The sequence below is a fragment of the Condylura cristata genome, unplaced genomic scaffold, assembly GCF_000260355.1.
Source record: "Condylura cristata isolate star-nosed mole 26May11 unplaced genomic scaffold, ConCri1.0 scaffold00018, whole genome shotgun sequence".
In the NCBI taxonomy this organism is placed as follows: Eukaryota; Metazoa; Chordata; class Mammalia; order Eulipotyphla; family Talpidae; genus Condylura; species Condylura cristata.
The window spans coordinates 21,538,543-21,566,317 of record NW_004567119.1 but is presented as its reverse complement, the minus strand read 5'-3'; the positions used below and the strand labels follow the sequence as shown (position 1 = coordinate 21,566,317).

Genomic DNA, 27,775 nt, shown 5'->3' with positions numbered 1-27,775 from the left:
AGCATGATCTTTTCCAGCTCCATCCAAGTTGCTGCAAAAGACATGTGTTTCTCTTTTTTGGTTGCTGAGTAATATAGAAATAAATCTTTAAAAAATAAATCAAAATTAGTGCAAAGAATTAGAAGAAATTAGTAACAATGATTACTATGGGAAGTTGGGTCAGGAAGAATTACGCTTTTAGTCTTACATTCTCTGGTACTGCTTGAATTATCTCTCATCACCACCACCATATAATGCTACTGTAATTATTACGTTTTGAAACTGGTTATGTTCCATGGACCAAAAATCCAGAATAGATACTCATTAATGAAGAAGCAAAGAAATGATACAAATACTAAGGAATGCCATCCAAAAAGGATAGAAAGAAAGAAATGGAAAAAGAAACAATACAAAAATAAAACAATCAAAACCAAAATAATTGATAATGAACAATTTATATCAGTAATCACCCTAAATCTGAAAGGTCTGAATTTACCAGTAAGAAGACATAGGCTGCCAATGGGGGTGAAAAATTCCAGTCATTAATACTTTGTTTATATGAGGCCCATTTAAACTTGAAAGACAAGAAACAAACTTAAAATAATAGACTGGAATAGGTTACACACACTAATAACTCAAAGAATAAATAAAAAATATATCCAGTAAACTAGACTTTCAACTAAAAATGGTAATCAGGGACAAAGATGGGCACTCTGGTCAAGGGAAAAATTCACTAAAAACATAACTGTGTTATAACTTATGTTCCAAATATAGGAGCAACTAGTTATATGAAGCAGCTATTAACATCAAAAATAACGCTTCAATAAAAATACAGTCACTGTTGGAGACTTCAGCACACCAGTGGCACAAAGGGATAGATCATCTGGACAGAACATTAACAAAGAAATGAAGATCTTAAGTGACATGTTAGGACAGATGGATTTGGTAGACATTTACAGAGCTTTCCATCCTAAACATAATGAATACACTTTCTTCAGTGCATATGGAACATTCTCAAGAATAGAACATACACTAGGACATAAAACAAGTCTCAGGCAATATATATAAAATAGAAATTATTTCAAATTTCTTGACCACAGTGCTGTAAAGCTATAAGTTAGCCATAAAGTGAATCTTAAAGCATGTGGAGACTAAAAGAAATGTTTCTGAACAATTCTTGGGTCAATGAAGAAATCAAAGAAGAGATTAAAAATATCTAGAGACAAATGAAAATGGAGAAAGAAGCTACCAGGCCACATATTGACAGCTTTGAAAGCGATACTACATGGGAAGTTTATTTAAAAAACTCAAAAAAAATATATTTTACAATAAAACTCTGCATTTGAAGAAACTAGAAAAACAACAAGTACACAAAAAACCAATAGAAGAAGTAATAATGGAAATGACCGAATTAAAAAATGGGCAAAAGACTACAGAAGACTTTCAGATGGCCTACACATGTGGAAAAATGTTCAACTTATTATAAGGGAAATGGAAATTAAAACCACAATGAGGTACCACCTCACCTCTGTGAGAATGACCCATATAAAAAGGAGGAAAATCAACAAATGTTGAGGTTGCTGTGGAAAAAGGAACACTTATTCACTGTTGATGGGAATGCAAGTTAGTACAGTCATGGAGATTTCTCAAGAAAATAAAAATGTAAATTCTGTAGGATACAGCAGTAACTCTATTAGGCATCTGTCTAAATAATATAAAAACTCTAATACATAAAAAATGTATCTACACTTATGTACATAGCAGCACTGTTTACAATTGCCAAATCGTGGAACCAATGCAAGTGCCCTTCAACAGGTAAATGTATAGAGATGTCACAGAACATATATACTTGATAGAGTACTACACAGCTGTTAAAAAGACAAAGCAGTGACATTTGGGACAAAATGGTTGGAACATGAGATGATTATACTGAGTGAAATTATTCAAAAAGTAAAAGGTGGATATTGGATGAGTTTCACTCACCTGTGGAATATAAATGACAATAAAATATTCATACACAAAGAATAGAAGTTTGTGAACTCTGCAAAAAGAAGGTAGGGGTTATAATAAGGAATACAGGGAAGGTTGGAGGAGAGGGGAGAAAGGCAGATGGGGTATAGGCACAGGTGGTTGGGGAGGGGGAGGCGAATCTCTCAAGGAAGCAAAATATTTTCAAAACCTAATTCTGGCTCAACTAAACCCTACATATATTATTAACTAGTTTATAACTTTACAGTCTAAACCATATAAACCATATCTTTAAAAAAATTATATAGGTAACTAAAAAGTTTTAAAGCATGCCAGGGGCTTCTGCATGTTGCTCATTTAGAATGCCTGCCCAGAGACTTGGAAGTATCTACTATGTGTCCGGAAACTTGTGTTGGTATGACCCTATTACTAAGATATATTTTTCCTTCAGTATAAACATAATTGTTTCATGGGTTATACTTAAAATCTGTTGTGAAAAATTAAGCAATTGAGTAAGGTAATTTAACTTTTGGGAATTACATATTTGACCATATATATTCTTCTGTCAAATATTTAATTTAAAAATAATTACTTGGGGGAGTATTTTCAAGTGTAAATGCTTAGACAGGTTCGTTTCCAGTTCCACTACATACGATGTCCCTGTGGGCAAGTAGGTCCATTTCCTCGGTTTTTATTTTATTAAAATGCATAGAAGAACTGGGGTGTAGCCCAGAATTATTGAAGGTGAGACGATCCACCAGGGACAGAGTGAGGCGCAAAACAAGTGGATCTACAGAAATACACCGCTGATGGGAGCAGTGGGGAGACAGGAAAAGTCTGCTGTATGTAGGTCAGCAACCTGGCCAGGGATAGAACTCGGGCCTGAGCACTACTAATAGCTTCGTAGTGCTGAGACTTAACACTTAGGCCACGGGGGAGGGCCCCATTTCCTCAATTTTTAAATAAAAATAGTAACAGTAACTACTCCATAAGATTTCTGTGAGGATTAAATGAAGTAATTGGTTAGAACTTTGATAGTACCTTCTTGTAGGTAGGTAGGATTATAATTGTGCCCATTTTATAGATGAGAAAATCAAGGCATGAAGAGTTAATTAATTTGTCCCAGGTGCCATGGCTGGTAAATGGGGGAGCTGAGGTTCAGATCCAGGCAGTCGGGTTCCAGATCCCGTTCTCCTAAATGCTATGCTGTTTGACCACTTTGCTCACCAACTATGTGGTACACTGTAAGTTTCAACATTTTTTCAACAATTAGGTAATGTAATAGTGAATATTAGTATATAGAGATTATGTATTTGTCAGAAAATACATCTAAAGTCAGTGAAACAATACACATATTCAGTATAACTCCTCAGAAATTAGTGCTAATATTAGTATACCTTTCATAATTTGAGGAAATAAAATGGTACCATTTAGTAACTTATTTTAGTCATATGTTAAATGAATTTCATTTTGCTTTGATTTGAGACCTTTTCTAATTCACAAAATGGGTTAATTCATTATTGTCATCTTTCTGTAGAAAGTCCTTTTGGAAGTAGGCTAACAGAGTCCTTTTGAGTTATTTGTAGGGTTGAAAGCATTTTGTAGATGTAAAATGATGCTATGGAGACTGAATTAATAAATTATTCTCATTTCTGCTTATATGTAAACTTAGGAGTCTGACAAAAGAATTCTTTATTGTTGTAGGCAGCCTTGGGAACTCTAGCTCTGAGAGGATTTTTCAGGAGAAAAGGTTAATCGCTGGATACAGAATGATTTTTTTTTCTTCTAGCAGGCTTTATAGCCAGTGGTGGGGTCTACTTTTGAAATAGTCAAAATTTATGGTGTTCAAATACAGAGCAGAATATAAGGATATAATTGTGAAGGGAAAGATACATAAAACACAGCTCTTGTTAACTTGATTGACATAACTGAGTTAGCATGTGTTGTACTAGATCTTTGCCGCTGTCATGGTGATACAGTATGCTTGGGTAGGCTCTAAAGGAACCCACCAACTGTCGTTTTGCCTTCAAACCCTGATTTTCTGGTATTGTCAATAAAAAGAAAATCTTTACATTCCCAAGTAGAAAGCCTTATAACCTCAGTGGGGTCTATTAGTTTATACCTTCCCCTTAGGGGTATCGCTAATAATACCTGCCACCCAGCTACTGAACTCTATCCCAAATCTGGACCAATTACCCTTCACTTTATTGTCCAAATTGTCAATCCAAGGCTCTAATACTTAAACATGTCTTTTCTAAAAGCATGGTGACTACAAGAAGAAAATAAACACAAGTACCCACTAGATAGTCTCACTTGCTGTACAGATTTGCTCTCAGAACCCCATCGTTCTCACTGAATCTTGAAAGAGAAGTTTACAATTCTGTTGGATTGTCTGCTTGTACAACTTCTGGTCTTTTCTACCAAAATGTACCTCCAAGCATGGCTTGACTTTTTGAAGCCCCAGGCTAAGGAAGAAGAAATGTTCCCGTTCTCTTTTAAGTGAATACAGCTGTTGTTTCCCATTCATTCTGTTTTTCCTGAATAAATTTGGAGATGTCAACTTCTACCTACTAGAGGATTTTGCTTTTTCTGTAGCCCCAACATAACAACCACATCAAAATACAATTCTTTAAACTGCATGGTTTCACATAAAATAGAATAAGGACATAATTCTTAGTAATACTGAAAATCATGAACAAAGAGATATTGGCATTTTGCGAATTTCTCTTAAAACTCCAGTTTGGCCCTCCTTGGTGGCGCAACGGGTTAAAGCACAGTCCTAAGAAGCTATCGGCAGCCACAGCAGCACTAGTTCGACCCTCAACCAGAGAGGTGGCCCCATGGCACGGTAGACCTCTCCTGTCTCGCCCACTGCTCCCCTCAGCAGTATATATTTCACTTGATCTGCCTGGTCTTTGGTGAATCCTCTCACCCCCTGCACCTCTGGACTGTACCCCAGTTGTTGTGTGCGTAAATAAATCTTTTTAAAAAACCTCCAGTTTCATATATATCTTCAATGCCTTCACGGGGGACCTTAGTCAATTCTACGTGTTTAGACTCAGAAGATTATCATGAATCATACTTGGCTTCCCCCTATTTAAGATACAAGCCCAAGAAGTCAGCACTAGGCATCCTTCAGTGAAGTGGTCCTCACAGAAGCACATATAGCAACCAAAGGTTTTCTGCTTCCCACCCCCCAACCCCAAGTCACCAGTCAGGAGCAAGGAAACCATATCCACACCCTGGCTTAAAAAGCTTGTGCATCACAAGCCCCAGTATATCTTGTAAAAAGTTTTATTGGCATAGCTACCAGGATTCCCACGGATACACACACACACACACACCCCTTATGAGGTATTAACTAGACAGAAACGTCTAGTTAATTGGGTAAAATTTTACTATAAGTGATGTTGCCTAATAACACAGCTGACCTTCAGCTAACCCAGTTTCTAGGGCAAGAAGAACTAGAATGTTAATCCAAGATCGTATTTGTCCTTAGAGAAGTAGAGTGATACTAACTTTTTATCCACAAATTGTCAAAAATATCTAAACAAAGAGGATTCTGTTTTCAAATGTGCCTGAAATAAATGATTGTGAAATAATTTTGTCAACTCTTGGCTTATATCCTTTTTCACATATGATAAGTTTTAACTTTTCACCCTTCAACTGTTTTTCCTTTTTTGATAGGTCGAATAAAATATTCCGAGCAGGTGTATGATGCATGCATGGATACGTTTGACTGTCTTCCTCTCGCTGCCCTGTTAAATCAGCAGTTTCTGTGTGTACATGGAGGGATGTCCCCTGAAATTACTTGTTTAGATGACATTAGGAAAGTAAGTTTTCATTATTCTCTTGGAGTATTTGTTTCTTATTACAATCAATTAACTCTGTTGCTGAATAATGTTAAATACAGATAAACCATGAAAATCATGTGTGATCTTCTCATGGGGAGGGTACAGCTATTAACATTTTGTTAGAAGTTTTCTGTAACTTTTAATGAAAACTGTGCTTTTACCAACGAGAAATGTAACATTGAATTTAGCCTAAAACTTTAAATTATGTAGCAATGTGTAGAAGGAAGGAAACCAGAACTCTAATTCCTATCTTGTCATTAGTTATCTGTTGAGTCACATTTTCTTCTCTGAACTGAGGAAGTTGGAATGGATAGTCTGCAAACTTCCTACTGGAAATTCATTACTCTGGCATTTTAGATAATATAGTTTAATTGCTGCACTTGCAATTAACTTTGGTGATGGCTGTTTCTAGGATTCTATATGGTCATAATTGAGAAGAGGTGATCAGTCATTTTTCACTTACACTGTTAGACACTGCTGTCTTCTACCTTTGTATTTTCTCACTTCTCTCATATAGGTACTAAAAATCAGAGATTTTTCAGCTTATAAAGCTTTTCTGTAAATTAAAGTTACTTACCTCAGGGCAAGAGTGTATTCCTATATGCAGTGCTTTTTCTGCTGCTGTCTTTTATATAACCAGCATTTCTAGTTTACATAGTAAATCTTGAATTTTTTAATTTTGAGTCAACCATATTAATAAAAACCCCTCTTTTGTAATTGCACAATCAAGGATTCCCAGAGACCCCAAACTACTAAGGGACACATTCTAAAAAGGTTTGACCATCCATGAGAACACAAAAGCAAAGAAATCAGACCCTTCGTTTGGATGAGCTTTAACTGCAGAGAGAGAGAGAGAGAGATAACCAATTCCCAGTCAGACTGAAAAGTACCTTTCATGGACTACTGGTCAAAAAAAATAGACCAAGAAATAGGGTGGAAACCAGAAAGCTTGCCCCAAGTTTAAGGCACCTTTTGGTGGTAACCAACCACAAGAGCGGCTAGGTAGGTTCTAGAGAGCTGGGGAAAATGAAGCCCTGAATTCAAAATGGACCATGTGATCCATGACGTTAACATTCCAGCTGCCATTTTCTCTGTCAAGTATCCTCTTCCAAGTGTATCTCTCTACGTGCCTGCACCTTCTCCTTTATTTCATCTCCATCTGTACATCTCCAGTGCATCTTCTCAGCTTGTCTCTCTCCTGCACAGCATGTGGGAGCTGTAGTCCAAGGTGGCTGTGTGAAATGAGCGTGGGGAAAATGGCGCCGAGGCACCGCACTGTGATGCACCTCCTCTCACAGAGATGCATTCTGTAACGCTCTCACTTAGTAGAAGTCTCTTCTTGGCACTCAGCTATTCCATATTTTCACTTTCTTCTCTTTTTTATGTTTTGACTAGAAAGGAATATGACTTACTGAGATGTCTGGATGGCACAGAAGGGAAAGCATGAAAGCCCTTTACAAAACAACTAGCATTCTTTAAATATGAAATCTTGGAATATTTCATTATTTTATGGAATAAACTACGAACAGAATGCCTGTAAAACCCTTCCTGCTCTCATGGTTTATGGCTGACCTACGCAATCAAAATGAACTTTACAAAGTTGTGCTATACAGTAGTGTTTATTTATAGTGGTTGATTTCTCTTTCTAGTTGAATGAGTACCACTTTTAAGATTTGGATGTAAAGGGGTCCCTTTCTGCATTTGTTAGACAACTGGGATATTAATACAAGTTTATTTAAAAAAAAATAGTTAAGTGCCCTCCCTGGCAAGTGGCTTAAAGTGCAGCACTGTAAAGTTCTCTGAAGCCACTGCAGAACAAGTTCGGTTTCTGGTTAGGGAAGTGACCCACATGGTGTGGCAGACCTCTCCTGATCTGCCGGCTGCTCCCCTCAGCAGTGTACTTCAATAGATCTGTTTGTTCTGCTCCCCACTCTGCCTCTAGTGAATCCTCTTACCCCCGCACACCTCTGGCTGTACCCTAGTTCGTGTATACATGCATAAATAAATCTTTAAAAACATAATTAAAACTACCAAATTTGTTAGCTGTTTATTTCTTATAGGAAAATCATTTAGGGTCTTAGAGGCTTCTCCTAATACATTCTTGTATTGGGGGGAAGGGTTTAGTTTGTTTCTGATGCATATCAGTTTCTAAATGCTCTTTTGATTTTGTGATTTTTCTCCTTTGGACTTCTGCATGTCTTCTAGTTAGACAGGTTTAAGGAACCTCCAGCCTTTGGGCCAGTGTGTGACCTGCTTTGGTCTGATCCCTCAGAGGATTACGGCAATGAGAAGACCTTTGAGCACTATAGCCACAACACTGTCCGAGGGTGCTCTTATTTTTACAGGTAAGCTGATCTTCACAGTTAAAAAATTAAGAGAGAAACATATGGTGATGGCACATAGGTGATTTGGTGATGGGAAGCCCATGGGGATTACAACTGAGATGGAAAAAAGCATAAAATGATGTAAAAATAAACTTATATTATTAAAAAAAAAAGAAATCTATTTTAAAGTATTTTGAATTTGTGGAGTATAGAGACTTCTATTTTCCGTATTAATTAATAGAAGGCAGAAAACTGTTTATTGTTTATATTTTATTAGGTATTGTCGACTTAAATTGTGGCAAGCAAAATTAAATAACTTTGTTAAAGAAGCAAGAGTGAATCCTGGAAGTCTGACAGAGTTTACTCTGAAAAATGTTAGAAAAAAACCCCAAGTTTGGATTTACTTTATATAGGTAGGAACAGTGAGTCATTAAAATGTAAAGATATGTTGCCACTGTCTGTGGGCGGACTTAGGCAGATGCGGGAGTTTAATCACTCCCTTGATTTCCATAGAACACACAGTGGACATGCAAATGCTAGGTACCCTTAGTTAAAATCTTTATCTGTCCCCTTGGTCATTAGTGGGCTGGTTTACCTTCTGGAGGCAGGTTCCTACATAGGCAATGGGTGGAGCTGTTCCCTGACTTTAAGTCCATAAAGATAACTTTGCTTTCTTGCCTGATAGGGTGGTGGGGGTGGATGGGGGCTGGGAGAGGTTGCCCAGAAAGTTTTATAGTGTGTTCACAGTATTATGCCTTGATAAGTGTAATGCATCAAACATGAACAGAACATCTTGCAGTGCTTCAGTGTTGTATGACTTTTAAAAAATCTAGATTACGTATGCCAAAAAATCAATAGCCTTTTTTAAAAAAATCAGACTTCTTGGCTTCTTCCCCAGAGATCCTGAGTCAGTAGATCTGAGACAGGGGAATCCTGATTTTTTTTTTTTTTTTAAAGCTCTCCTGCTTTTAGAACTTACGACATAAGCAAAGATATAAAAAGAACAGGTTGTTGTGAACTAAGCCCAGGACATTTTCTGGAAGTTAGCTGTTGGCCTTAAATCTCACATGTGAGCTCTCATTGTGCTTTGCTACTCCACCATAGGAAGCTATAGGAATGTTTGAAATCTAAATTTTATTAATTGTAACATTTAATTTTTTTCTACCCCACACTTCTGTTTGTAAAAACAAACTAAGCATGAAAGGTCATAGTTAATATATTTCAAACCCTGAAAAACTCATATCCATTTCTCTGATAACTCTAAGTGCTTAATATTACAGTACTCTTTGATGTTATGTTCAGACGAGTGGGGAAAAATCCAGTTATGATGCATTTTGTTACCAATACAAAGAAAAACAATATAATTGAAATGCAGAAATGCTCATTTTAAAAAAGCCACACAGGATACGTTAGCAATACCTGATTCAAGTGAAATACAGAGGTGTTTTCTGTATGTTTAATACTCATTTCCTTATCTGCTGTCAGCAGATTTGGTTTAATCTGCTGTAAGAAATAATACATGTATTTAATTTTAATATCTGTTAACTGCCTATGACAGCACATTTGATAGATTAAATCCACAAAAAAAGTAAGAAGTCCCCTCAATTTTGCTCTAGTTTTAACTTTAAACAACTTTACTTTCTGCTAACCTTGGCAGTAACTAATGTGAAGAAACCTTTAAATTTTTGCTTCTCTGTATATTACTTAACATAAAAAGCATAATACATTATTGTTAACAGAATGTAAATTGGTATAATTTCTATGAAGGTTAACATGGCAACATCTCTCAACTATAAATGCCCCTACCCTTTTCTACTTCTGGAATATAACCCTGTCGTTTTACAATAGATTTTCATTTGAAAATTCACCTATTTGCTAAGATTTATTTTTAACCCTAATGTCAGGATTCTCAATACTTTGGAGGTCATTCTCAGCCTATGCTGAGGAGTGAGATTTTGAGTTCCTCTCTCTGTTCCCAGCTGAGGTTGATAGGGAGATATAACTCTCTGCCTTCTTGTTTCAGCTCTTCTCTAAGCAAGTTTTGTTTTGTTTTGGTTTGGTTTTTTTGTGATCTGTTAGTGCAGCATTTCCCATGTATTTAGTTGTTGCTTTTGATTTTTAAAATGGCTCCTCCTGGCCCTCCCTGGTAACAGAGCTGTTAAAGTGCAGCGCTATGAAGCTGTCACCAGCCACTACAGCATGAGTTTGAACTCTGACCAGGGAGCTGACCCACGTGACCCAGCAGACCTCTCCTGGCCCACCCGCTAGTCCCCTCAGTAATGTACTTCAGTCAGTCTGCCTCCTCACTCTGTCTCTGGTGAGACCTCTCAGCCCCACACCTCTTGCCTGCACCTCAGTTCTTGTATGTGTAAATAAATAAAAATAAATCTTGTTTTAAAAAATGGCTCCCCAACATGATCCTGAAGTGTTACTAGTATTGCTAAGCACAAGAAAATGTGATGTACCAGCTAGAGAAAACATGTCAGATAAGCTTCATTCAAAAGTCAATCATGACCTTGTTGGTCAATTTGAGGTTAGTGAGTCAACTGTATGTATTAAGTTGATTAGACACACATAAAACAAAGTTGTATGTTGACGAATTGATGGCTCGTGACTCACAGGACCCTAACCTTGTACCTGGAGCAGTGGTCCAGTAAATTTACGAATCCAGCTTTTTTTGCAGCAACTTTATAAAACATAGCTACTGCAAATAACAAGAATTGACTTTACTGTAAATGTGTAAAATATGTGTATAATATTATTCATTACTGTATTATTTATGATACAAGATTTAAAACAACTCTAAGTGGTAGATGTTTAACACTAGTTCAATAAACGATAATAGAATGTAGCAGGTAGTACACTTTATTAAATGAAGAAAAGTTAACTCCTGTATATGTAATTTGGAATAATTATTAATGAGTAGTGAATAAAAGTACACATTGTAACAACAAATAATACAGGTCTGTGTGTTACCTGATAACATTTTGAAAGGGAAAGGATGTGCATGTGTGTATAATCGCTAGAAATTGAGTAGAGTCTCTTTTAAACGGAACTTGGAGAAGCCAGGAACAGCAGTTTCTTCCAAAGTAGCTGGAAGATAGGGGTTTGGAGTCAGCATCTCACTTATATCTTTTTGTATCTTTCAGTTTTATACCATATCAATGTAGAACCTATTTTAAAAGTTAATTTTTTTCTAATGAGCATAGCAAGCAACTAAATAGTGAACATTTGGATTCTTCTAGGTTAATTTTGGATTCTTCGGTTTTTCATTTTAGATAGAAATATGATAGAACTGAAATATTTTAGGAGTAGATGCAAACATCTTGCTTTTCAGTAGAAAAAGGTTAGGTATAATTTGCATTTAATTTCAAAATATTTCTGTGTCATATCATCTTGGAGTTGATATCACCAACAAATGTAAGTAGGTTGTTTAACTTTTTTTTCCAGCAATTTAACAATTTGATTGTGCTATATTTTCAGCACTAATGTATACATACACACACACATTTTTTATATTAAGATACCAAGAGAGGCCCTCCCTGGTGGCGCAGGGGGTTAAAGCACAGTACTAAGAAACTTAAGCCGATTCTATGTGAGTTCGATCCCCACCTGCCCCAGAGGTGACCACATGGCGCGGCAGACCTCTCCTGACCCGCCCGCTGCTCCCCTCAGCAGTGTACTTCATTGACCTGCCTGTTCTGCTCCCCACTCTGTCTCTGATGAATCCTCTCACCCTCCGCATCTCTGGCCTGTACCCCAGTTCTGTATGAATAAATATTTAAAAAAAAAAAAGTTACCAAGAGAAGTTGTGGTCTTCTTATGGGTTAAGGCAAAAAAGTTAAAGGTGGAGGAGTTCTGTTTCTGTCTTAGGAGTGTCTGTTATTAGGGAGTGAGATAATCAGTGAATGGAAAAATACAGTAATGATTGCTAAGTTACTAATAAAAGCTCAACGGTAGTAAAACCTGTAATTTAAAAAGAAACTCAATTCACATCATCTTGGCTTTTCCCCTTTCTTCCTATTAGAAAACAATTATTTAAAAACTGTGTTTATGTTCTCTAATTTCCCTTTTCAGTTACCCTGCGGTTTGTGAATTTTTGCAGAATAATAATTTGTTATCAATCATCAGAGCCCATGAAGCCCAGGATGCAGGGTAAGTTGTATTATTAACACTATGCTAAATGTCATTGTAGAGTTTTTCCCTTTTATATTGAGTCAGACAGGCTGTCCTCTGTCTTCCAGGTATCGAATGTACAGGAAGAGTCAAACAACTGGCTTTCCATCACTTATCACAATTTTCTCTGCCCCCAATTACCTAGATGTCTATAACAATAAAGGTAACGGAATCTGTGATATTTGAGTTTGAACATGTGAATAAATGTAAGCTCTAGTTCATATCTATGTGTACATATACTTTTTAATACAAAAATTTTAAATGAGGAAAAAGGTTTTAATTGAAACAAGAACTAAGAAACTTAAACTCTAGGCTGCTGTTGTGTTTTCATTTCTTAAGGATTATTGAGGTTTTTGTGAGGATAAAAAATGATCACACTAGGTCTGATTTTCACTGCTGAATCAAAATATAAGACGACTAAATTACTTCAGATCCAAGCTAGAATAATTAATGGACGTATTTCTTTTGGTGAGTTTTATTTATTTATAGCAATATCTCAGTAGAATTCACTGTCTGGTGTTTTAATGTTTGTGCACTCTTAAGCTGTTTTGCTCTTTTTGAAGAACGGTACAGGTAAAATGAGTAAATACCGTACAAAAAAATTAGGGAAAAATATATTTAATCCAGGCCCTCTGAGAAATTAATAGTGTGACTTTAGGTAAGTCACATAATCTTTTAAACCTCAGCTTTTAATCCAGAAATGCTATTTCTAAGACTTTATCCTTTGAAAGCCTTTTTAAAAATTTAACTTTTATGATTTTAGTTCATGAGTTTTGTATCAGGCAGTGGTCAACTTACTAGATTCCTGCCTCTATCTCTGTTGTTTATGAAGTCAGGCTATAAAATAGGACTTTTAAGTAAACACACAAGAGCATATACATCAAGTGAGTACTGCCCTGCAGAGTAGCTACCTGGGGAGCGCTACACTTATCCCAGCAGTGCTGCCATTGTTCAAAAACAGTTTTGGAACTCCTCTTTTGGCATTGCCTTCAGAGTCTGCGACACAATATTTTGCTTATCCTCAATGATGGGAAATCTTCGTCCTTTGAGGGTGGATTTGATTTTTGGAACAGCCAAAAGTCATTCGGAGTCAAGACAGATGGATAAGGTGAGTGATCGAGCGAGGCAATACCATCCGGGGTCATAAACAAGGTATGATCATAATGTAATGAGACTGATTTTCTTGTGTTGCTTACACAATGGAGGCAATTCCAAAAGAGGAGTTCCAAAAATGTTTTGAGTAGTGACAGCATCTTTGGATTAATTAAATATATATAGTAAGGCAGCAAGGCGGATTGAAACTAGCACTAAGCTAGGGGTCAGAAACACAAGTTCTGCTTCACCTTTAACTTAATATCTAAAAAGATACTTCACGCCACACCTAAAACCAAGATCAGTGACTCCTATAAGTCTCAGTTACCTGGTATATAGGGTTTTGTCATGTGTTCTTGAAGATAAGTTGGAATAGTAAAAATGAGTGTTAAAAGAACTGGTTGAACTATATACTGCTATAATGCTGTTGTGCCTGATGTGATTATGTCAGTGGACTACATTCATCCGATTATAGAAGGTCTGTTGTATTTGCAGTTGGTGGTTTATTAAGTCTCATTACTTTATAGTCATACCTTGTATATGCACTTGGGGAGAGAAGTTTAAGAGATCACTGTTTCCTCTGCTGAAAAGTAAACTGTGGTATGTGTCACATCTCATTTAAATCTGATTTCAATCAGTCCTCATACTGTGCACTTCAGTGACTTACTGTCCACTTAAAAAATTTTTCTTTGGATCTACTGGTGGTACAAGGGTTTGGGTCTCAGCACTGTGGAGCTGTTGGTAGCCACTGTGGCACAGGTTCAATCCCCGGCCAGGGAGGCGGCCCACATGGCGCAGCAGACCTCTCCAGTCTCACCCGCTGCTCCCCTCAGAAGTGTGTTTCAGTCCATCCGCCTGTTCTGCTCCCCACTCTGTCTCTGGTGAATCCTGTACCCTCACACCTCTGGCCTGTATCCAGTTCTTGTGTGCATAAATACATTTTTTTTTAAAAGCATTTTTTTGACTTACATTCTCTTAAGCCTTTTTTTTTACTTGTCATTATACTTTTCTGAGTCTTAGCTGCCTTACTCTGCTCTGTTTTTGCTTAAACTTTTCTCTTACTTCTACTTTTCCTAATATTCCAATAAGTTAGACTTCATTTTGTTCCTATTTCTTCCCTTATGAATTTCTTCCTTGTGTGTATTGTTGACCTTATTCAAAGATATTCAGTGGCCCAGGTCCTCATATTTGTGATGAAGATGTCCTACTTGCTTCCTTTTTTAACCCTACTATTAAGAGATCCCATTGATTGCCTGTTGAATCAGTCAGTGTGCCTAAGTTGCAACATGTACCTAAATCAGCAGTTGCTTTCCTGACTTAACACCAACTGGTCTTTTCCCACTTTAAACTTTTGTTTTTCTTGATTATTTGTTTAGTAAACTTTAGAGTCACACTCCATTCTAAGTTTTCGGTCTAATTTGACATAACTTGTGATTTTATCTTGAAACAATGTTATTTTCCTGGGTTGTTGCTTAGAGCATTTTTTAGGGTCCTCCCTGGTAGTGCAAGGGGTTGAACACAGCAATGAGGCTGTCCACAGCCCTAGCAGCACGAGCTCAATCCCTGCCCAGGGAGCTGACCCTTATGGTACAACAGACCCTCTCCTGTCCCGCCCGCTACTCCCCTCAGCAGTGTATTGCAGTCCATCTGCCTGGTCTGCTCCCCACTCTGTCTCTGGTGAATCCTCTCAACCTCCTGCACCTCTGGCCTGTACCCCAGTTCTTGTATGCATAAATAAATAAATCTTTAAAAAAAAAAGAACTTTTTAGGCAAAAAGCAGAAATTGTGGCATCTGGAAAACATGGTGATATTTAGTTACTCCCCATTAAGGTCTTTTTTCCTAAGGAAAAAAAAACTCTATCCCCCTTTCCTTCTCCTCTTCTCCTGTGGCTTTTCTTTCTTACATATTCTTTAGATGCATTGGTACCAATAGGCCCAAGGAGAGTCATAATTATAACCACTGACCTTTTAAATGGGAAAGTATGACAAAATCTTCTCATGTGGAGCTTAAGATTTCTGTAGTCAGTTACTATGCAGATACTGTTTGAAGTCTCAAAGATTACATTCTTTTGTACTTTTATTAGATGAGCTCTGCAGGTGAAAGTTCCTTGGAGGAATTTTTTTTTGCTAAGATTTACTTATTTATGCATGTAGAACTGGGTTATAGGCCAGAGGTACAGGGGCTGTCAGTGGGTTCACCAGAGACAGTGGGGAGCAGACCAGGCAGAAGACAAAGGACACTGCTGAGGGGAGCAGTGGGCGAGACAGGAGAGGTCTGCCGCGCCATGTGGGTCAGCTCCCTGGCCAGGATTGGACTCATGCTGTAGTGGCTGCAGACAGCTTTATAGTGTGCTTTTACAACCATTGTGCCACCAGGGAATAATTCTTAAAGGAATGAACTAAATAAGATGCCTCAAGATTCTTCATTTGCTCTTAAATTATCAAGTCCTGAGTTACAACTGAGAAGTAGGCGCCTGAGTGCTGTGCAGTAGGTAAACAGTTGTACAAAGTAGACGGGTTGCCATATAACATGCCTTGGTGCTGTATTTTCCTGCTTTTTCTTTTTTAGCTGCTGTGTTAAAGTATGAAAACAATGTCATGAATATCAGGCAGTTTAACTGTTCTCCACACCCCTACTGGCTTCCAAATTTTATGGATGTTTTCACGTGGTCCTTGCCTTTTGTTGGAGAAAAAGGTAAGAGAACTGAAAATCAATCAGTTGTTTATAAACTTTAGTGACCAAATTCTTATCTTTATATTTGCAGGATCACCTGACGATTCAGAAATGTTCTTAAGATTTTCAGAAATGTTTTCTGTTTTCTTTGTTACCTACAAAGATTTTCAAATGGCACTTAATTGATTTTTCACGTTTACTTCTACTTCATTATGCTTTTCTTATCTAAATATCAATTTAAAGTAGCTATCCCTTTAGCCAAGATGTTAAAGTAACATAAGTCATTTTACTCCTTCAGTGATTTCTTCAGCAATACAGATATTTATATAGGAAATATTGACCTTACAAATATATAACTGTGTCTATACAAATCACCTGTGCTAATACAAAATAAACCTGTTGCGCATGGACTTAGTGGCTTAACTTCTTTGTAAAATGGGAAGAATTTTTTTCATATGCATGTCAGTATGGGAAAGGCTCATGTTAGCAGTCTAATGAAGTCAGTGGAATCTTCAAGTATGCTACACTTTGCCTGGAGCAAATAATTCCTCCAATTCTATGTAAACCTGAAGACCTACAGTTAGTGCTGCTCTTTGTAGAGACTCTTCATAGTGTAATAACACATGTTTTTTTTTTTTTTTTGGTCTTTATTTAACATTAGTGTCTGTTTAGTAATTCACATTATTTTAGAGAAAGTGCCTTATTAATTATATACATTTTGGGATATTTTGTCTTCTATAGTCACAGAGATGCTGGTTAACATTCTGAACATATGCTCTGATGATGAATTGATTTCCGATGATGAAATTGAAGGTAAATCTGACTTGTCCTCATTTAAAATACAAGTGAAAAAAATTGGGGTTGTTTTGAATCTTTTGTTTGTTTGTTTATTGAAAAAAATGTGCTCCTTGTAGAAAAATAAAAAACGTAAAATACACAAGACATAGACAGGGAAAAAGGTCACTTACCATCTCACATTTGTCAGCTGTTAGCGTCTTGATGTATCTGTGTTTAGCTGGTTTCTGTCTTTAGACATGTTTCCTCTTCTATTCTCCCTTTTTAACAAGATCGTATTTCTGCAGAGTAATTTTTAATAGTTTCATAGTTGTCTATGTCCAACATTTGTTTAAACTAATCCCTTGCTGTTGGATATTGGACACTTTCTCCAACTTTTTCCTTTTAAACTGTTTCAGAATAGTTTTGAAAACTGTTGTAGGTAAATTTTACAACCAGGTTTTACGTGCCTGGTATGTGCCGAATACTGTTTGGGTTCTTGTTCTCATTAGCTTGTATTATAGTGAGGGAAAATAGTATAAATAAAATATGATATATTATGTGAAAAACTGGAACGCAGTACTAGGAAATGATAACATTATTAGGAATAACATTTGCTTGATTCTTTTCAGAATATATATTTCTACAAATGGACTGTATCAATTAGCTCTTAGAAATTTAAATTAGATAACATGACTTCTAAAAAGTATACCTGGTTAGTTATATGTGTGGAACAGAGTTCATAGTGTTCTGTCTGGGATATTAAAGTTTTCATTTGTTTGTATAACTAATGACACTTTTATTTTGTTTATTTACCACATTTTTCTCTCTTTAGTGTTTTGTCACTTCATACCTTTTGCCCATTTTCCTACTGTGTTATATGTTTTTATTCTTATTGGCATATTTTTCCTGTGTGTTGAGGGAGATTTGATTTGAAAAGTAGATGCTAACATATCTGAGAATGAAAAGATTCTGAAAAGATGGTAGCATCTGAGCACAGACCTCTGAGTCTCTCCTTGTTTCCAAGCTCTGCTAAGGTGATTCACTCAACTGTAAGGATAAGCTGTATACATGGCAGAGAGAGTTTGGCAGGTTTAGAGAGTCCAAAACATACTTATGTGTCAGGTTTCACACTGACAGTACAGAGCAGATGAGCTTCGTTGGTGAGCCCTTTGTGTATGGGGTTGGAGAGCACGACAAGGAAACAGTTCTTGGGGAAATAGTGTAGCTCGGTGAAAAGTAAAGAATTGTAGTCATGGAAAGGTAAAGTATGTAAGAAACAAATTTAATGACATGTATTTTCAAATTAAGTGGAATGGAAATTACTGTGAACTTTATTATGTGTACTAAGAAAAGATATGCTTTTGTGCCAAAATTATGGGAATATTTTTAAGTACAGTTAATTAGAGCAAAAGTTCAAAACAATCTGAATGTCCTCAGTGGAGAGCTAGGTAAATCTATGACATGTTTATTTGATAGGTTTTCTAACTGTATTATTATTTTCTTTATGCAAGCCTTCTTTCCACCATTATCTTCTACTAATGAGTTTTTGGTCAGCTGTTTGTCACTTCCTCATGGAAGGCATTTTTTTACTTCACTCACTGGATCCAGTACCCTGTCTTTCTCTCATATAGTGTAATAGCATTTGATGGAGTTGCAATTTTACATTCATTTATTTTGTTACAAGATTGATATTTTTATCTCAGCTGGTTAAACTCCTTGAATGCTGGGACAAATTGGTTTTTGCTTGCCACTACAGCCCTAAAGTCGAGATCACTGTGGTAAATATTCATTAAGGATATTATGCAAAGTGCCAAATCTTCTCATTAAAGGTTTTCAGAAAATTAACAGTATACTCAAGAATCACCAAGGTGAGATCTGGAAAAAGGCATACATCCATAGATATAAGATCTAGGGACTATTTCATTCCTAACCACATTAATGAGTTTATGAGGGGTCTAAGAGGTTGTACATATCTCCTGAAGAAAAGCTTAAAAAAGTTGGGGTTCATAGTTTGCCAATGTTGAGTTGAGTGCTGCTAGGTTTTTGCTCATTGGTTTGGAACCCCTAAGGATTGCAGCTATATAAGATTAAGGAAGAACTGGAAAGAGACAGTCCTGGAAGGTACTATAATCTACTTTCCAATCATTTCAGTCTCTGAAATTTACATAAGGTAGTTCCAGGCACCTGGCAAAGGCAAACCTTTTTAGATTTAACAATATCATATAAGATACTACATTTTGCAGCCTTTCAAATATAATATGTGGCTCACACCAAAAATAACTGGGGATATAAGGAGACATAAGAAGTAGCAGAAAAAAAAAACAGACTTCCAGCTTCTCCAGACATCAACTTTATCAGACCAAACTTTAAATAAGTAAGCTTATAGAGAAATACGACAGAAAGAAAAGGAAAAATACTGGATGGTTTCACTCATAGCAGGAGTATAAAGGACCAGGTGAGAAAATAATAATAATGAACAACTATGTGCCAGAGACATTTTACAGGGGTGGAGTGGGGAATGGGATCAAAAACGGTGTGGGGAGGGAAATGCACTGGACTATGGTGATGGCACATGAGTGATTTGGTGATGGGAAGCCCACGGGGATTACAACTGAGATAGAAAAAGACACAAAATTATGTAAAAATAAACATTGTATTAATTAAAAAACAAAAAACTAAGCTTAGGCCCTCCCTCCCCTGGTGGCCCCGTGGGTTACAGCACAGCGCTGAGAGGCTAAACCACTTCAGCATGAGTTCAATCCCTGCCCTGGAGATGACCCACATGGCGTGGCAGACCTCTCCTGACCCCCCTGCTGATCTCCTCAGCAGTGCACTTCGTTGACCTGCCTGTCCTGTTCCCCAACCTGTCTCTAGTGAATCTTCTCACTGCCCCTGCACCTCCAGCCTGTACCCCAGTTCTGTATGCATAAATAAATAAATCTTTAAAAAAAAAACTAAGCTTAAAAACAAGACAATATTATGCTTACTATCTTCAAGATATTAAAGACTGAATTGAAAATTTTGGCAGGAAGCTATGAATTATAAAAGGGATATATAAAGTTGATAAAGCACCAAAGAAATAGTATCTAAAATTTAAAATCTTCCTGTGAAGAAAATACCAGGTACAGATAACTTTACAGCAAATTTACCAAACATTTAAGGAAGAGACTCCAGTCTCATAAAAATTCTTAAAAAAGAAATACTCTCACCGCCTTGCACCTCTGACCTGTATGCGAGTTATGTATGCATAAATAAATCTTAAAACAAAAAAAAGAACTCTTCGCCAGACATCAGCAAGGTGAAATTAGTATATTATATATGCTGTACTAAGTATATAAATATATACTATCCTATATATGTAAAAGAATTATACCTCTCAACCAAGTTGATTATTCTAGAAATGTGAGATTTAAACATTAGTTTTAACCACACAGGAAGTTAAATATCAAATATTTCCACTCATGTGGAAGATGAAGCAAAGCAAATGAACAAACAAAGAACATCCTCAGATTGTGACAAGGAAATGGTGGTTGCGGGAGTGCGAAGGCTGTGGTGAAGGGGTCAGCGATGTGGTGGTGGATGGAATCCAGCCTTCTGGGGAGGAGAGCATAATGGATGAGGGTATAAGGAATGCCTTACGATCTTCACAACTTTTCTGTACATTTAAGACTTTTTTTTTAGGATTTATTTATGCTTACAGAACTGGAGTACAGCCAGAGATGCAGGGGTAGTGAGAGGATTCACCAGAGACAGTGGGGAGCAGAGCAGGCAGATCAAAGAAGTACACTGCTGAGGGGAGCAGTGGGCGGGTCAGGAGAGGTTTGCCACGCCATGTGGTCACCTCCCGGGCAGGGATCGAAGGAGCTGTGGCCAGTTTGCAGTGATGCATCCTAACCCATTGCGCCACCAGGGAGGACCCTAAACCTTTTTATATAAAAATTATTTTAAGGGCCCTCCCTGGCGGCGCAGCGGGTTAAGGCACAGCACTGAGAAGCTGAAGCCACTTTGCATGAGTTCAATCCCCACCTGCCCCGGAACTGACCCACATGGCGAGGCAGACCTCTCCTGACCCTCCCGCTGCTCCCCTCAGCAGTGTACTTTGTCGATCTGCCTGTTGTGCTCTCCTCTCTGTCTCTGGTGAATCCTCTCGCCACTCCTGCACTTCTGGCCTGTACCCCAGTTCTGTATGCATAAATAAATAAATCTTTTTTTAAAAATTATTTTAAAATAAATCAAGTAATTAGCTATGTTCACATAACAGAAAACTATCACTGTGGGGCCTCCCTGCTGGCACAAGGGGTTAAAGCACAGCACTATGAAGCTATCTGCAGCCACTGCAGCACTTTAGACCGCTGCCAGGGATTTGGACCCACATGGCACAGCAGACCTCTCCTGTCTCACCCACTGCTGCTCTCAGCAGTGTGTTTCAGTTGATCTGTCTTTTCTGTTCCTCACTCTCTCTGGTGAGTCCCCTCACTCCCTGTCCTCCCACCACTGGTCTGTACTCCAGTTCTTATATGCATAAATGAGTAAATCTTAAAAAAAAGAAAAAGAAAAAGAAAAAGAATTCAGTATATTATAGAAATAGCATTAGATAAAATTCACCTTCCATTCATAATTCTTAAACTAGGTTTGAAAGGAGTTCTTTGATGTTACAAAGTATCTATAAATCCTATACTAACATACAGTGAAATGTTGAAAGCTTTGGAACAGGTACCATGCTGCGTCTGGACTATTAATAGAAGTCATGGCTGATACAATAAGGCAAGAAAAACATAAGTTAGGAAAATTAGAAGACGTGATTGTTCAGAGAAGACTTAAAAGAGTCGAGACTATTCAGTAAGTGCTTGTAACAGAACTCCTGAATACAAAGTCAGTAAGCAAAAACAATTTGTATTTCTGTTTACTGGTAACAACAAAATGAGAATTTAGAAAGATGTCATTTGCAATATTTATAACAATAAATCTAACAAAGGATGTGTGATACCTTAAAGCCATAAACTGTCTTTTTTAAGTTTGTTTGTTTATGCATATAAGAACTGGGGTGTAGGTCAGGAGTGGGGGTGAGAGTGAAAGAGACAACGGAGGAGCAGAACAGGTAGATCTGTGAAATACTCTGCTGAGGGCAGCAGTGGACAAGTTAGGACAGGTCTCCTGTGCCACGCGGGTCAGCTCCCTGGCCGGGGATCAAACTCGTGTGGCAGTGGTTGGCAATAGCTTGGTGGAGCTGTATCTTTAACCCCTGCGCCACCAGGGATGCCCAAAGCCATAAACTTTAAAACATGACTGGAAATATTAAAGGAGCTATAAATAGGTGGAAAGAAAAATCATGCTTATGGCTCACAGGAAAATTCAAAATTAGAAAGAGAAATCGTTCCCAAGCTGATCTGTGGGTTCAACACAAAGTCAAATATTACCAGAGAACTTCATTTAAAATTTTATAAGGAAATGCTAAGAATAGATTCTAAAATTCATATGGAAATTTGCTGAAGTTTTGAAGAAGAATAAGTCGGTAGGTCTTACTCGCTAGGACATCAAGATTATGAACTAGAGAAATTAGAATGATCAGTGCAAGGACAGACACGCACTGAAACAGAATGGGGAATCCAGAAGTGAGTCCCCACATACAAAGGCCCTTGTTTCCACCAGACGCGCCTCTGCAGAATAGTAGGAAGGTTGTAGTATTTTTGACTAATGGTTTGGTGTCATCTATTTGAAAAGAAATTAACCCTGATTCCTATTGTATTCTAAGGCATTAACACAATAGTTAATCACATATGAAAAGCAAAACAATAAACTAATATTTGTAGAATGTCTTCATGATTGGAATAGAAAAAATCTTCCTAAAACAGGACACAAAAAACACTAACTGTACAAGAAACTCTTAATAAATTGGATTACCTTAAAAGTAAGAACACTTGTGTTTACCAAAAGACTGTTGTGTGAAGAGTGAAGCCACAGAGTGGGAGAGGATATTTGCAGCTCAGTCACAGAAAATTTACTTGAAGAATTCATAAAGACTACAGACGAGACTTAGACAAGAACTTCACAAAAGAGGGTTTGGCCAGTGAATATGTGAAAAGATATTTATCCACATTAATAGTCATGAAAATACAAATACAGCAGCGGGCGGGAACCAGATGGGTTCCGATTAAGATGAGTGGCACCCGGGGTCAGCCAGCATGTGATACTACAGGCGTGCCTGGACCCGACATCTGCATTGGCACAGCTGCTTTAGTAGCTAACACTGTTACCCAGAATTGAAGACATACATAGCCGGTCACTGAGACACTAACCCTCCGGGTATGCGCAGCTAAGGGAAAGGCAGAAGTAGTCATAGTAGCCTCTCTTTACATGACCGAAAATTGGGATCAGGCAAATGACCACTGACAGTAGAAAAGCATGAATTGTGGCTGAGTGATGCGGTGGCATTGCTTCCGCAATGACAGTGAACTACAGCTGCAGTGCAGGTATGGGCGAACCTCGCAGAACCCTGAGCAAGAGCAACCAGGCACGGAAATACACACTGGCTCTTCCAGTTACGTGACGTTCAAAGCAATAAAACTACTGCTTGTGGATGCATTCATACTTGGTGAAACTATAAAGAACAGCCAGAAACTGCTTTCAGTAAAATGTCAAGAGAATGGTTTCTTTTTGGGAAGAAAGACTACTAGCTGCTGCATAAAGGGGGAGCCTGGGGTGCTGGCAGGTTTCTTTTTATTAATTTGAATGGCAGTTATGTGGCCACCGGCTTTTTAACCTTTGATTCATATGTTTGCTTTGTGTACTTTTCTCTGAGATTATCATATTTCACAATAAAAAAGCTTTTAAAAAGTCATAAACTCGCAAAAAGGGGAGATTTTTATGGGAATGTTTGGAATCTGGAAAACCTGACTTAGCAGGTTCAAGAAAGGTAAAGCCTACCTTAGTGATGGGCAATTCTGAGTCCAGCACAGAATCCTCAAAGGGCAAAGGAATTGGTTGTAGCATTTGTTAGAATTGGAACTGTGTGTTAGCAGGAGCAGGGAGCGAGGCACAGAGCTAACGTAAGTAGGTGGAAGCTGTTGTAAAGGCAGCTGAAGCCCTAGCTTCCAGTGGGCGACTGCCCCTGCCCAGATCAGGAGGGAGGCTAATTTCTAAAAAGCAGATACCAAGGGGTTTCTGAACTGGCACCAGTACCTTGCCAAAAATTGGTGAATGAAGTGCCCATCTGATCTGCATTCTCAGTAAGGACTCCAGGTCTCCCTGCCCAGGCCCCCCCTTCCCCCTCGGAGTAAAGCTCCGCCGGCCAACTCTGGAAGTATTTCAGCCTCTCCCTGGTATTCTTGAGCCAACAAGGATTACCAGGACTCGGGGATAGTCTTTCAGAGAGAGACGATGACAGCAATAACAAGACAGAAAAGGCAATTTGAAGGAAGGCAAGATTGTGAAGAAAAATAAGGCCGAAAAGAGGAAAAACCACGAAATCCCCACAAAGCTAGGGGGGAAATACAGGCGCCATTAAAGTAGAAACCACATTTTCCTTAGGAGACTTGTGAGCTGTTAGTTCTGCCCGTTGTTTTTGTTCCTAGTTTCTAGCACCATTTGTCCCACAAATGTCTTTTTGTTTAATTGTGTGGGAATAGCATGTGTTGGATAACCATAGATGTGAATAAATGTAAGACAAAGCCCTTAAGGAGTGGAAAAGGCACTGACTAGAGCCCTGTGACTGAGGTTCTGTCTTGACCCCACGATCTCTTTGCTGAGCTGGTAAAGACCACAGCCTGCATCTCTTCTTGCATTTTGCTTTGATTTCCCCGCCTCACTTCCATGTTTCTCTTCTCATATTTCTATCTTCATCCTGTTGTTTTTTGGTGTCTCTTCTCCCTGAAGATCACTACATTTTGAGCTGTCAGAAAGGTACCCTACTAACATGAGCGTGGTGCGGCTGGCTGTCGCCCATACTCTGCTAGGTAGGCTTGTTAGTTTGTAGTTGAATAGTCGAATAGGCTCTCATCCTCCCTTTCTGTTTTAACATCTGTATTTTCTCTGGACCTGCCGTTTGCTCCTGTGGGATATTGAGAGTGCGAGGGGGCGGGGGGCTGAGGAAGGAGGCTGTGTTTCTTTTTCTGGCTTTTGAGTGTGGTCACCTGGTGCACGCCTGGACCTTGGCTTCTCAAGTAGAAGATATTCCCTGGTTGTTATATGACAATGGCTATATTTTGGCATTGCTTTATAAAATACCTTCCTTGTCATCATAACTTGTTCTGCACAGTGGTGTTTGGTGAAAATAACTCACTTGTCTGTGAGTGAGGACGCAGGAGAGCAGGCTGCACAGCTCCCGGAGAGCTGACTGTGCGTCGTATCCGTACGCAGAAGACAAGCTGCTCGATCATCCCTTGCCACTTGGGCAGGCCAAGCCCCACATCAAGATGGCCCATAGCTTCTCAAAGGAGATCTCTGTTGAGCTACTGTCTTGATTCATGTATGTTTCATTCTTCTCAGTGTTCGACATTTTGGAACCATGAGATGCTCAGTCTGTCTGTTTGGTTTTTTGTTTTTTGGTTTTTTTTTTGTGGCACCTCATTTTTTTCACATCATCCTTTTTTCTTCTGAGCTTGTTTTTTCTCTTGCTCCATAGAATTTTCTGGGATTTTTGTTTGTTTAAACCTAGATCTTGATTTCTTTTTTAAAAACCATTTCTATAACCTAGAAAAACCCTACTTTTTTTTTTTTTTAACTATTCTGTGAACATATTCCTGTAACTCACTTCTTCTTTGTATTCTCTAAGGAGGTACGACAGTCCGAAAGGAGATCATCAAGAATAAAATCAGAGCCATTGGGAAGATGGCACGGGTCTTTTCAGTTCTTCGGTAAGGATAAGCCGTCATTACATCGTGAGGTTGAGGCACTTTAAATCAGAAGTTGATTTTTAGAATTGGAATTTGGTATTAGACCTGTAGGTGTTCAGGTTGAGTGCAGATTGAATCAGACCTGTATGATAAAGTGAATGAACAATCTTGGCAAACATTCTGGGCCTGGCCGAGCTATTGTCAGAGTGGAGGTTTGGTGTGGCTGCTGGGGCCAGCCCAGCTGTCCTTCCAGTTAGTCATATGATCTTGTGCCTCTCGTTTGTTAAAGAGTGATAATAGCGAGACCTGCCTTGTGAGGTTTTTAGGAGGATTAGATGGGAGGCTGTGTGGCAGACATTAGAACAGCACGTGGCTGCTAAGTGCCTCTAATTGAAAAGCAGACTGCTTAAAATTGGAGTATTTACAGGTAACAGACCTACCTTTGGGTCAGGGGAAGGGGAGGGAGTAGGAGAAGCTGGCCTGCATCTCAGTGCATCTTTTCTTAACTTCTTGCAAGTGTCTGAGTTCCGGCGAGTAGTAGGCCCCTGTGGCGTTAATCCAGGGCTTTGATCTTCCTTTGCAGGGAAGAGAGTGAGAGTGTGCTGACTCTCAAGGGCCTGACTCCTACAGGTACACTCCCTCTGGGGGTCCTCTCAGGAGGAAAGCAGACTATTGAGACAGGTGAGTATGAGAAATGGGTGTGCTCTCGCTATCTAACAGACCTCTAAAATCTGAAATTAGAGCTTCTTCAGTAAAGGGTTTTGAAGCAACTGGATACTTATTTGGGGGACAGTGAGTCTTGCTTGTTACTTCTTTCCATATGCACATTAATTCTAGTTGAATTATAACTTAAGTGTCAAAGGTAAAACTCCCAGAGTAAAGTAGGGTGGAATAGTTACTGGAGTGGAGGAGTCCTTAAATAGCAATACAAAAAAATACTAATACTAAAAGAAAAACATCAATAAATTATCTTTTATTAAAATTAAGGTTTTCCATTCACAAAAATACATGAGTAAGAAAGGAAGAAAGCAAGCTAGAAACTGGAAAAAGATTTTTGCAACACATATGACTGGTAAAGGGTTTGTATTCAGAATAAAGAACAATCCAGTAAACTCAGAAAACCATTTTTTTTTAATAGTCAAAGATTCAAACAGGTACTTCACAAGAGAGATATAAAATGACCAGTAAGCATATGAAGAGCTGCTTGATAGAGTTACTCACCTGGGAAATGGATTTTAAAGCCACACTCCCTTGAGTGGGTAGAACCCGTAGGCGCTGAGCGCTGCTGAGTATGTGGGGACCGAGAATTGGACACTTTGCTGATGGACTTGCAAACTGTTTCAGCCACTTTGGAAAACTTTAGGTAGGGAAGATAAGCTTGTGTCTGTCCTAAACTCAGCAACTCCTCACCTGGCAGAAATCCAAGAAGATGTAGCGCTGTGTCTGACAAGGGCTGTTCACCTTCATGAACGTGCACAGGATGTTCACCTCAGTTTTACTCGTAACACGTTCCAACAGGACATGACCCAAACATCTGTGAATAGAAGATAAATAAAATTGTGTTGCTACACACTGGAATACCACTCTGCAGTTAATATATATATATTAGTTGCAACAACACGGTTGAATCTCGTAGACATCGTGGCAAATTAAATCTAGACACCATTTATATGATGTTCAGTGAACAGCAGACTAATCAGTGGTGATGAAGTTAAAATGACATTTGCTATGGTGGGAGAATATTGTTCCAGAAGGGACGCTGGACGTTTGGAGTAGTTGGGAGTGTTTTGTATAAAGTGAGTGGCTCTGTAGACTTCACAGTTGTGTATGTGAATGCCTTACTTTGTGTATGCATTATACCTTTATTACTTTTCTTTTGTTAGAGTTTTCAAACAGTGAGGAAGTTTACCTACAAGCCACATCCCCCTCCCGTGCCACAGTCATCCTTTAACCAGAGGGTCAGTTTTAAAGCTTATGCAGGCACTGACTTCCCAGGAGAGGGCTTTACAGAAGACAGCGATGAAGAGCTTGATGTTTGTCAGAATAAACATAGATCTAGTCGAGCAAAGGGGAAGAGCCTTCACTCCATTGGGTAGCTAA

General features: G+C 38.3%; 1 protein-coding gene across 1 annotated transcript in view; it reads left to right on the top strand.

Moving 5' to 3' along the window:
• Window positions 1–27,775, top strand: part of PPP3CC (protein phosphatase 3, catalytic subunit, gamma isozyme) — a 37,010-nt gene that overhangs the window by 2,738 nt on the left and 6,497 nt on the right. Inside the window, exons 2-9 of the mRNA XM_012726768.1 lie at window positions 5,635–5,780; window positions 8,007–8,146; window positions 12,203–12,280; window positions 12,370–12,464; window positions 15,963–16,088; window positions 16,809–16,880; window positions 25,615–25,696; window positions 26,259–26,356. Of these exons, the coding sequence (XP_012582222.1) occupies window positions 5,635–5,780; window positions 8,007–8,146; window positions 12,203–12,280; window positions 12,370–12,464; window positions 15,963–16,088; window positions 16,809–16,880; window positions 25,615–25,696; window positions 26,259–26,356 (837 nt within the window). The remainder of the gene's footprint in view (window positions 1–5,634; window positions 5,781–8,006; window positions 8,147–12,202; window positions 12,281–12,369; window positions 12,465–15,962; window positions 16,089–16,808; window positions 16,881–25,614; window positions 25,697–26,258; window positions 26,357–27,775) is intronic.